Source organism: Acinonyx jubatus, chromosome D2 (assembly GCF_027475565.1).
Source record: "Acinonyx jubatus isolate Ajub_Pintada_27869175 chromosome D2, VMU_Ajub_asm_v1.0, whole genome shotgun sequence".
Taxonomy (NCBI): Eukaryota; Metazoa; Chordata; class Mammalia; order Carnivora; family Felidae; genus Acinonyx; species Acinonyx jubatus.
Window position 1 is genome coordinate 11940330 of NC_069393.1, and position 12115 is coordinate 11952444.

Genomic DNA, 12115 nt, shown 5'->3' on the forward strand with positions numbered 1-12115 from the left:
TGGGCATGTGGGTGTCGAGTGCTTGCGGGAAACTGCTCCGAAGAATTCTCTCAACGCCATGGTTCCCGACCTTCCCGGACTCACCCTGGCACCCAGAAGTGACCCGGCCAAGTACACCAGGGTCTGTGAGGGTGGGAGCTTGTGAGGCTCCCCAGGGGATGCCGTGGACCTAACAGACCACATGCTGTATGTTGCAGACCTTGGGATGCAGACCCTCTCTCACTGCTACGCCTCATCGGGAAGCCGCGCTCCAAGCGGTTGGTTTCTATGTCCGTAAATGGGATTAATGATTCCTCGGGGCTTCACGAGAATAATCACTGCGCAAAATAATCAGGGCATGGAAGCATGCTGGGAGCAGGCTGGGAGGCAGCAACACGGCTCCTCTGGGGTTTAGTTCGCAACTTTCACCTGCTCTCGTGACCTCACCTGATGTCGTGTCACACGGTTCAGTGAGCAACTCGATGAGGGGGGACTAGGGTGGAGGGTCAGGGCGGTGTCCGTGGGGAACTGAGGAAGCAGACCATTTCCGTGGTGGCCGACCATTCACACAAATATCACTCCCAGGGCCAAGTGCAAATACAAGGCCCACAGTTACTTTTGGAAGGGGTGACTTTTGCAAGTTTGGGGTTAAAAAGAAAAATAACACCTTTTAGCGTTACTGTAAATTTTGAGGTGCTAAAAACAAAGGTGCAACGAGAAGAGCCCCTTCCCCCCCTAAATCCCATGTGTTGTGTGTCTGGTGAACACCGAGTGTAGAATCTACCTTTGAGTGGCTTCCTCTGTCTCGTTCTCCATGGCCCATTTCTCGCCATTAGCTCACTGGGAATGTTTACAGAGTCCCCCCGGATGCTCTAACAGAAGGGCCACCGACTGTATTACCAAGACCACAGGTCATGCCTGCTTCTAAGAAATTCTGAGCTCCGGGGCACCTGGGCGGCTCAGTTGATGAAGCATCTGGCTTCGGCTCAGGTCATAATCTCACAGTTCATGAGTTCGAGCCCTGCACATCGATTCTCACCCCCTCTCCCTGTGCCCCTCCCCTGTGCTCACTTGCTCTCTGTCTCTCTCAAAATAAATAAATAAACTTAAAAAAAAGAAAAGAAAGAAATTCTGAACTCCAAGTGCCAACACATGTGAGACAAAATGAAAAGAAATAATTGCTTAAGGGCTTCCTTAGGTTTTGGGGGGGGGGGGGTTGTTTGTTTTCTTTTAGCGCTTATCATGTAGATGTGGATGATAGGCCCAGAGATTTCTGAATCTGGAAATTTCTGAAGTAGGAGGATAAAAGGTCACTCTTCTTCATCCTTTAGGTCACTGACCGAAGATAACATCCCAACCCTGTGCAATTACGATCAGGAAATAAATGCACCACAGGCATGATCAAGGCCCAGGACACAATTCCTGGAATCACTCTCAGTCAGCGGCCAGCCATTTCAAGGACTGTCTGCCAGCCTCTTGCACCCTGTTCAGATGACTTTGAGCTGGATGTGCGTTAAAATTAAAGATGCTTAATTTGCAGGACGGATTGTGTCCAATAAATGAAAAGCTGCCCATTAACCGCTTGTGTTCAGAGGCCGTCACGTCACCGGGGGCCTTGAAAGACCCCTCCTCCTACCTTGCAACCTTTCACAACTAAAGGAAACAAAATAAAACAAACATTTGCCCGACCAGAACCGATAGGTTTGTTCAAACAGCCATTTTCTAGGGTCATAGGGTTGAGAGAGATTCTGGAGTTATTTTGAGTCTGGCCCCTCCTTTTATCAATGAAGAAACTGAGGCCCAGACCTTGTCTGATCACAAGGCTTCTTAGCGTCTCCTGGGCTTCAAACTGCTCTCTGTCCCCATGAATTTTCTGGAAGTCTGTTACTCCAGCCCCCTGGGGAAGCTGGTAAGTCGAATTACTAGTTTAAGGCTTTTTAAAATTTCAACCCTAATGCTCTGATCTTGGGTGAGGGTTGGCTTTTGCATTCAGTTTCACATACTTGTCTTTATGGGAAATGAACCACACCCAGTGATTCCATGGTATTTTCCATTCCTGCCCCTCCCCGACCCCCACCAAGTAGAGGTTGTGAAGGAATCTGAGGAAGATTAGCCTATTTTGCCTGTAGGCAGGATGGACTCAAGATGATCATAATCAGATGACCACATTTTTCAGTCTTAAAATAGCCACCGACAAAAACGCGCCATTTCCCTCTGGAAACTCTGCCGCTATATGCGCTGAGCTCTGTTTACTGAAAGGATGTCACTGACCCCCCTTCAGCTGGCCACAGAGCATGAACTTGGAGTCTCTTACCAGGGTTTGCTTGGACCCATTCTGCATGAAGGAACGCGCTTCCCCGGTGAATGTTCAAGATGGAGAGCGCCACAAGCCCTAGTCTGGGGCACCGCTGCGGCTCTGACTTTTGCCCTGTATTCGAGGTGCCAGGCTAAATGACACCCGGTCCAGTCGTTTCCCATTTAGCTGAGGGAGTCACCATCATGCGGGGATTCAGGGGATCGTCCAGAGCAGCCCTCAAACAGGAAGACATTTTCTGCCCCTTTCTAACAAGATCTCCCAAGGCAAAGCCTGCAAGTCCCACCTTAGGAATGCCTTCCTCCATCTACCCCGGTGTTGCTAAGTCCCTCGTGAAGGAATAAAAAGGAACGCTTTTCGTCCAAAATCGAACGAGAACAAGAGAGCCCTTCCAACGGTCTTGCAACTTACTTTGATGTGGGGGTGCTTTGCACACGCCGTCCCCCACACACGGGAACAACGCTCCTCCTTTCTGTGTTCGTAGAATTCGGGGTCTCGTAAGATGGCCACTCTCCGTCCATCGTAGGTCAGGACAAACTCACTGCGTCCCTCCAGCCGCGTCTTGTCATCCGCAGAGACAGGCAGCACGATGGGGATGCTCATGCTGATCACTCCGTCTGTAGAAAGAGCCACAGGACACGTGAATACGGGATCCAAGGTGTAGCATCCTTGAAGGGCGATTCGAATATGCACAACGTGCATTCAAACACTGCCTGAAGTGCACGGGGGGCACGAAGACCTAAATCCCCCGTGGCTGTGTTGGCCGCAGCAGTTTCTCCAGGGGGTCTGACGAGAAGTCCTTGAGAGGCTTCTCAAAGCAAGAGACAGACGCATCTGTGAAAAGTGGGCTGCGTTTCAAATCACGGAGGTGGCTTCAGTAAGTGACCTAATTTGGGGACTGAGGAGGGGACATCTCTCTTCTGAGTTCCCTTTGGAAAGCGTGGTGCTGACCTCAACATACCAGAGTTTTAAGGTCTTTAGAAATCCAATTACACAAAATAAAGGTTGGCCAAGCAAACCCAAACGCAAACCTCTAGTCTCTCTTGGAATGAGTCCTGTAACAACATTGGCCAATCTCTTGTTCTCTGTTTAGGCTCTCATTGTGCTACCAACACACTGTATTGAAAAGAGAGAGAAAAAAAAGAGTCAGACCATTAACACTAGCGGGTAGGAAGGACCAAGCCATCCACCTGCTCTGTTTACTATGGTCCAGGCTCAGCGTCACCTTTAAATGCTATCGAAAAGATTGACCTGAGGACCAACATCCTCACTAGCCCAACTGCTACGGAGTACTACCAGTCGAAAACCAGAAAGCAGGGAAAACCATGCAAAGCTGGTTTCCTAAAACTCATGCATTTCCCATGGACAGCAAGCACCTCTCCCCCTGAGGCTAAGTATCCTACTTTACAAAGAATTTAAGTCAACTGGCATTCTGGTCTCTCCGTATACAACACAACAAACCGGAAGGTGTGGGAGGCGGTGTTCAGAGAATTTACGTCTTCAGCTGTAACCATGCCTCGCGACAGCTTGGCCTCAAAGGAAGAGGTAGGAAAATGACTTAAAAACTGACGTAGAAACTCTATGTGTCCATTCGGCTAGCCTGCAGTTCCCAGGTAGTCAGTCGAACATTATTCTAGATGTCTCTCTGAAGGTATTTTTAAGATGGGATGAACATGTAAGTCAGGGGACTTTGGGTAGAGCAGATTACCCTCCGTAAGGTGGTGGGCCTCAGAGAATCACTTGAAGGACCCAACAGAAACAGACGGACTTTCTAGGAAGAACAGGGAATTCTGCCCACAGACTGTGGGGCTGAATTACGTCTCCCCCGGGGTCTCTCGCCTGCCAGTCTACCCTGCAGATCTCGGACTTGCCAGGCTCTGCAACTTCGAGAGCCAGTTCCTTAAAATCAATCTCTCCCTCTCTCTCTGTGACCCCCACCCCCCACCCGTCTCCTGGTTCTCTGGAGAACCCTGACTAATAAAGAAACCAAAAGGAGAGTCACAGGGGTTCGTTCTGTGTGAGGCCAGTAACCCCTCAGGGCACCATTATGTTACCACTCAGGTCAATAGTGGCAGTGAAGTCACTTTTTTTTTAATTATTTAAAAAAAATTTTTTTTAACATTTATTCATTTTCTGAGAGACAGACAGAGTGTGAGCGGGGTTGGGGCAGAGAGAGAGAGGGAGACACAGAATCCGAAGCGGGCTCCAGGCTCCCAGCTGTCAGCACAGAGCCAGATGCGAGGCTTGAACTCACGAATCGTGAGATCATGACCTGAGCCGAAGTTGGACGCTTAACCAACCGAGCCACCCAGGAGCCCCCGATGAAGTCACTTTTAAAGTTGCCTTGCGTTTAACACATATTTTAAAGTGAATATGAAATCATTTGGGGTTTTTTAGCGGTACATTTTTAAATATTTCTAGACAAAATGGTTAAAAGGTGTAGTCGTTTTTTAGTTTGGGGCTTCAAAGATTATAATCCGGCTTCCCGGAAACATCTCATTTCTTAATGAGGCCAGATAATATAAAAGAAACGACCCAGGGGAACCTGGGTGGCTCAGCCGGTTAAGCATCTGACTTCGGCTCAGGTCATGATCTCACAGTTTGTGGGTTCGAGGCCCACGTCGGGCTCTGTGCTGACAGCTTGGAGCCTGGAACCTGCCTTAGATTCTGTGTCTCCCCCTCTCTCTGTCCCTACCCCGCTTGTGCTCTGTCTCTGTCTCTCTCTCCCTCTGTCTCTCAAAAACTAATAAACATTAAAAAAAAAAAAAAAAAGAAAGAAACAACCAGCTGTCTCCCCACTTCTATGGTGACGCCAAACATCCACCAACTATGTCTGCTGTACTTACAGGCAAGAAAATGGGGGCACGCCATTGAGTGTACAACGGTGAAGAATTTTAGGGAGCTTTAGGAGGGCTTCCCAAGTTCAAGACTCAGAAGGGAACAAAAGCATGTGAATAAGGAAAACATTCAACTCCATAGGAAACAAATGCAGTTATTTATGGATCTGAGGAAATACCCCCTCGATTCATGAAGTCTTTTAAACCTAACCTTCAAAACCCTGTGACCCGCCCTGGGAGCCCTGGTAAACCACAAATTGGACGCCTGCACAGGAAGTCAGGGGTTTTGCCGTTCAAATAACTCCTTTGTTTCAAAGTTCAGGCGTTGTCCCACTGACTGCCTGTGCCACTCATCTTCCCTGTGCTGTTTCCCCACTTGAGAGATGGGCTAACAAATACCACGTACATCGCTGGGTTGCCGAGAGTGGCCCTGCCGTCTAGCACTTCACCAGTGGAGGGTGATGATGGAAGATGATTAATCCTACCGCTCAGCCGAGCTGAGAAAAGGGGCGAGAGGCTAACAGGAACGCCCTTCAAGGCTGTCGATGATCTAACTAGATAGCACGCGTTCTGTGGATTACTGACCACACTGCTTACGGCGACTTGACCAAAATGAAGGAAAACCAAATGCAAAGCAAAAAGCGGGCGGGAAGCCCGAGAGAGCCTAGGTCTGCCCACCACACCCTTGCAGTGCTGGCTTCGGGCAGTTATTCTGGGTTGAAATCCAAGGGCTCCAGCACTTTCCTGTGGCAATCACCTCCTTCGGTCCACTAGGTTCCTGCCCAAGGTAGTCTCTCGGCCACGTTCACGTTGGCCTTGACCTGGGGAAACGGCCCTTCCTGGCAGGTGGTCAAGATAAGAGAGCTAATCTTTGGGGAGTTAGGGAAAGAGGTCTGCTGAGAATTGAGGCCGCCCAAACTCATCCGCCTGCAGCAACAATCAGTATAAGCAGATTTACTGTGCTTTCTCTATGAGCGTTACCAACTGTTCTACCGCAGGAACTTATCCCACAAGGGCACTCTGTGCTGAAGCACCCTCCACGGTTTCACACGTTGACTCTGGCTGTCAGCCTTTTCCATCATGTGCCGCTCGTCTGCCGAGACGGATCTTACAGCGATCTGATTTTAGTGTACGTGCTGCCGAAGCGAGCACTGATCTTACGGGGATCCATCTCGCTTTGGAAACGACTGCTGGGTTCGGAGTCCATGGCTAGTCCAACACGTAACTCCGTGTTTCGTGAAACAAGGGCTGTTTCTACGCAAAAACGAAATCGCTTTTTATTGCTTAGCTGGGCTTTTTAAATAACAATGAGGAAAACAACGGTGATGAAAACAATGCCCAAGATAAATGGTATCTTCAGAATTTTACCTTTTCATTCTGGTAGAATGCAGAACTTTACAGCCGTAACAAAGCTGTGTATTCATTCCCAGTTCTACAACTATCAATCAGCATAGCTTGAAATTAAATTCATGCAGAATCACACATCACAAACAAATGAAGTACAATTATCCACAATCCAACCAGGTGCGTCCATTTAAATTGCATCTAAAATTGATTTATCTTTCATCGATTAAAAATGTTTTACAAATGCAGTAGAGAAAGCATTCTGGATTTGCAAAACTAACTGAGGAACAGCACTCAGAAGTAATTAGCAGGAAGGATTATAAATTCTTTAAATCCCAGGGACAAAATGTGCAACAATAATTTAGAAACAAGTTTACTTTTGTCAGCCAAATACGACATTGTAGACAACAGCTGCATCTGATCCAGAAATTTCCTGTTATTTGGACTCCAATCAACAGAAGAATGCAGCATTACTCTCTTATAACTGGCTGGATCATGAACAGTTAGCAATTCCAACTGGTTCATTTGGATTTTTTTTTAAATTATGTTCTTAACCATTTATAATTTATATAAATATCTAATTATAATAATTGAACTACTTGGAAAGTTAAAGTACATACCAGGAAGGACCATGCCTAGAGAAATACAAACACAATTAAGAAACATGTTTTCAGCTCTCCACCAAGATAATCTTAAAGCAACAATGTCAAAGAACAAATTCCTAATACACAACGTCACACATACAACAGATAAACGTACTGAGCCTTTTGCTTCTGCTCTAAAGAGTATATGACTGCAAAAAGCTGGTGACAGCAGAGTTTGTACTGAAATGTCGTTCAGTGCATAATCCACTTAGATGATTATCTGTTTTAAAATAATTACAGCATATGCCAGAGGCACCTCCTACTTCAGCAAAAAGTTGTCTCTTACAAATATGTGATGTTGTATAACTACTACCAAATGGCTCCAAACCAGGTATTGGTAGGCGTAGTAGCAAACTGTTCTAGAATGTCCTGGAATCCCAGATATTTAAAGCACACGCAAGTATGCCTAGTAGAACAAGTACAAAAACTAGAACCAAGAGAACTTGGATTTGAATCCGGGCTTCGCGTTATTTGATCTTTCCAATACTTATTTCCTCATAGGAGCAAAATATCTTCACAGTGGTGTTATCCGGATTGAATGTGATATCCTGTGTTAAACACCAGGGTCGGAACACACTAGGTGCTAAATAAATGCTGGGGGGATATATGGAAAGCCCTCAAGCCCTGTCTTGGCAAGTCAGGGCTACATAAGACGTCATCAAACGGTCAAGACTCACAAGGCCGCCATGTTGTGACCCTCCTCGAATGCCACCAGTCAAGAACTTGACAAGCTTGAGGTGCCATTTTAAAAAATTCAGATGAGACATTTATGCCCTGAGGATCTGTAACAACCTCAAAACTCTGTATCTAGTGAAAAATAAAGTGGTATAATCAATGGAAATGAAAGTAGATCCTTGAGTCATATAAGGAGTAACTCATGTTATGCAATCATCACAAACACTTAAAAATTTTTTTTTTTTTTTTGCTTTTGGACTGAGTAGGCTGAGGTTTCTGTTTGTTTTGTTTTGCTTTTTAATTTAAGGAGAAATGTGAACCTTCGAGAAAATTAAAATGAACAAAATAGGGGCACCTGGATGGCTGAGTCAGTTGAATGTTCGACTTCGGCTCAGGTCATGATCTCATGGTTCATGAGTTCAAGCCCCATGTCAGGCTCTGTGCTATCAGCACAGAGCCTGGAGCCTAATTCAGATTCTGTGTTTCCCTCTCTCTGCCCCTCCCCTGCTCACACTCTGTCTCTCTCTCAAAAATAAAATAAACATTAAAAAAATTTTTTAAAAATACTTTTGGGAGACATGGTCCGAATAAAAAGAAAATACTGCCTGCAGATTGTAAGTGATCAAGAAATGTACAGTTGTTTGATGGCCGAAGTTGGACTACATGTCTGTGGCCACAGAAATTTCAAATGGTCAGTGGTGGTCACTCAGACTTTCATGGATTAAAACGATGTCCCTGTGAATGATATTGTGTATCGACCTTCTGATATACACATCCATCACTGTTTGGAATTTAACTGTGTCTACACAGTCCAAAAGCCGTCAGAGGCCAACCCCTCCCATGAGACCGTCACGGATGTGGCACAGAACAGGGTTGCAAGCCGTTTCCTCCCGACCCCCTCCGGGCTGCCGTCCAACGGGGAGGGAGGCCAAGCCCACCCATTCTGTTACATAGACTGCCTCAGATTTCACTGAAATTAACACATTATTCAGCTTAAAGAAGAACAGGCTTGGCAACCACTGATATGGGGCGGGGGGGGGGGGGGGAAGAACCCACTGTTCTAGGGTTCGGAAACTGGGCTGTATATCTGTCCTCGCAAGCTCACATCTGTCTTCACTACCACTCTACCTCCAGCAGCTAGAACAAACCTAAACTTGGCACAGGAGGACACTCCGTAAATATTTACTGGCTAACCGATGAACTCCTTATCTGTGCTGCTTCCAAACTGATGTAACTATGGCCACAGAGTCTCTTCAAGATTTCAGGGTCTTTTCATTGTATGCAGTGGGGGTCTGTTCATATATGGAACATTTACTCGTGGACCGGTCGTTCCTTAAACTTTCAGCATCCCAACGTGGTAGGTACGGTTATTAGCATCCACACTTGAGGGAGCTGGGGCCAAAGAGGTAACTAATTTGCCCCAGGTTCCTAGCAAATCACTAGCCTATGAACGCAGTGTGGATCCAAAGCTCGCACTCCTCCCACTGTGATGTCCCGCCTCTATTTCCCTGGCGTCTGTTTTTATTAATCAGTTTACATAGGAGTCGAAGAGGCTTCTCGGGTGGGGGGCACTTTTGAATCGTAACTACAATTGGGGTTGCAGACCCGTGTCCAGTGGGACTGTGGTTGACTCTGGGGTAGACGGTAGAAAATCCCCACGAAGGCGGGGCGGCGGGGGGGGGGGGGGGGGAAGCGGAAGGAGTCTTGCAAAGAGTCCCAGAAACAGGCCCTACAGGTAGGAAGGGGTAAGGGTCAAGAGGCAGCATGGCATGTGATCCAGACTCCTGCTGACTGGCGACCAGAGGACCATAAAGGCATGTGTACTCATCCCAAGAGGTTTCACCCAACTCTCTAACACCCTGGGAGTCAAGCAGTGCACTGGAGAGTCCTTGACTGAGGTCAGCCCGGAGGAAGGGAACATTTTCCTTCCCACTCGAGAGAGTCTGTGCCCTGTGGGCACAGAGGCTTCAGTGGCTGGAGTGAGCTGGTGGGACCCGTACCTCTGTGGGTGCAACAACCACACGGATCCACGTGGCTGTGGCCTGACTCGGGAGCATACGAAACACACCCTGGAGAACTCCCGCAGATGCTTGCTTGTGGGTTTGGGGGAAGAACTGGGGTTTCTGTGGCAGCAGGTAGGAATCGGGAGCTCGTGGGACCCCAGTATCAATGGCAAAGTGACCTCACTCATGTCTCCGTACTGGTAGGCTTTGGGGGGGGGGGGGGACACGTGACAGCATGAGCAGGGAGGGCCGCGATAAGGGCTTCATCTACCTCATGGTGGTGAGGACCAAATAAGGAGAAAAATCAAGGTGTTTCACCAATTGAAGAACACCATAAACTGACATTGAAACGGTGTGTGAAGGAGGGAGCGAGATTTGCCTAAATTCTCCAGATGGATTATTACAGCATTAGCTGTTCATCTTGTTGGACCACGGACTCCTTTAAGAATCTACCAAAAGCTAGGAACTCTCAACCCAGGAAAATGCCCCTTCCGCCCCCCCTTAAACCACAAATGATTGGCGCCTATCCTAGGATGGTTTTTGTGCCCCCCACGACGAAGTCCTAGACCCCGGGGTGAAGGACCCCGAATTTCCACCAACGCTGACTTCTGCACCTGCGCCCACTGCCCTTGTATTTTTCTTTCTGGAACAAGTACCTGTCAAAAGGTGACAGCGCTGTGTCTGGAATTAAGCCCTCACTTACACTGCGGTTTGCTAGTCTCCGAGCCACAACTGTGGTCGGGGTGCTGGTGGTCAACCTCTTCTTGTCCGCGTTTGGCTGCTGGGCCCCATGACGTCTACTTGACACCGCCTGTGTTCGGCATGTGTCGCGATTAAGACATCGAGGTAAACGTCAGACGTCCTGGCCTTCTAACTTCTATCGGAAAGGACGCCAGAACAGCCTGGTATGAAATCGCTCTGGGCCAGAAGGCGGGAGGTTCTGGTCTCTGGTCCTGGACAAGGGGCATGAACTCGAGCAAAGCACTTTGCCCGAGATCCGCTTCCTCATCTGCCAAGGGGGTGAGCATCGTTGCCCGTCTTCCAGGACTTTGATGAAGATCACGTTAAATAAGGCCCGAGAGTATGCCCTGGAGATGGGGAAAGCCTACAGACGCACGTTACTATTGTTGTTGTAAAGGCAGGCTACAAGGAGAGCAATCGTATTTGGGAATGTTATCGTATCTGAGGAATGAAGGTCTCGGGCGATGGGACTTTCTCAGGCCCAACAGGGGAATAAGAGGGGAGGGTCTCCTTTGACCAGAGCCTTCTCAGAGTTCTGATTCCGCCTTTCTGCCCCATTCCCTAGGCAGAGTCACACGCTAAGAACGTCAGCATCGTTTGTCAAGAAAGAACATCTGATTTGATGTTTCTTCCGAAAAGGTCTGGGAGCCCTGCCTAGTGTTACAAATCCCGGGGGGGGGGCTTTCCCAGCCCCTCCCACTTAGCAGCCATTCCTGGTGGGGGGGTGGGGGGGGCGGAGAGTCTTGAAACAGACAAGTTCCATTTGACAAGTACAGGCAGTTCTGGGAAGGAAATGATCACGGAAGGGGCCGGAAGTTTTCTGAATAACACGTGCTTCCGACCTGGACCAGTCAGCTCTCTAAAGTCATTCAGCCTGTGCCCTGTGAGGGTTAGGAGGAAGCCACCGCGTTGATCTCATGGAAGGGCATGAGCAGTGACACTTTCATCCACTGAGGAATGCAGCTGCTGCGATAACATGTGACCCAGCAGTCTGGGGGCTGAGGGGCACCCTGCACATCAGGACCCTGTGCTAGCTTCTCCCTGGCTGCCCCAGGGGGGTCCCAGCGGCGGGCAACGGTGCTCCCGACTCGATTCTAAACACCAGCACAAGTGCGGTGAAACACTTCACCTTCTCTCGGCTTTGTGTGCAAGTAAAACCTTCCTTTTTCAGTCCCTTAGATTCGAATAATCACTAATCCCTCAAGGATCATGAAAAAAGTCCTAAAAATGGAATTTACGCATGGTAGAATTAGACCCACCATACACGATCTAAATGTTTCTCCACGGTTAAGATGTGCGACCCAAGAATTAACACTAAGAATGAACGTTCCTTGATCCTGTGAAGACTTCCCAGAAAGATTTTTTTTCTATAATAACGAAGAGTGAGAAACAAACAGGGAGAGCCCGTACCATCCAGCAGGGTGTCAAAGTGGACAGCCTGTAGGTATTCCTTCTCTCGCATGAACCCTTTGAGGGGAGTGGCCCAGCCTTCGCTCAGAACTTGGACCCACTGCAGATCCAGCTGCAAAACACAAGCAACAGGTGAACATTTCCAGAAGCTCGTTTCTCAGCCATCTG

At 48.1% G+C, this 12115-nt stretch overlaps 1 protein-coding gene across 4 annotated transcripts in view; it reads right to left on the reverse strand.

Annotated features, from left to right (window-relative positions):
- Positions 1-12115, reverse strand: part of PAPSS2 (3'-phosphoadenosine 5'-phosphosulfate synthase 2) — a 73109-nt gene that overhangs the window by 12699 nt on the left and 48295 nt on the right. For 2 of the 4 annotated variants that reach the window (XM_053207873.1, XM_053207874.1), the window contains exons 7-8: positions 11935-12059; positions 2705-2912 (exon numbers count right to left, since the gene is read on the reverse strand). In XM_053207873.1, the coding sequence (XP_053063848.1) occupies positions 2705-2912; positions 11935-12059 (333 nt within the window). Of the gene's footprint in view, positions 1-2704; positions 2913-7094; positions 7110-11934; positions 12060-12115 lie in introns of all 4 variants that reach the window. The other 2 variants (XM_027049945.2, XM_027049947.2) reach the window with 2 other exon arrangements.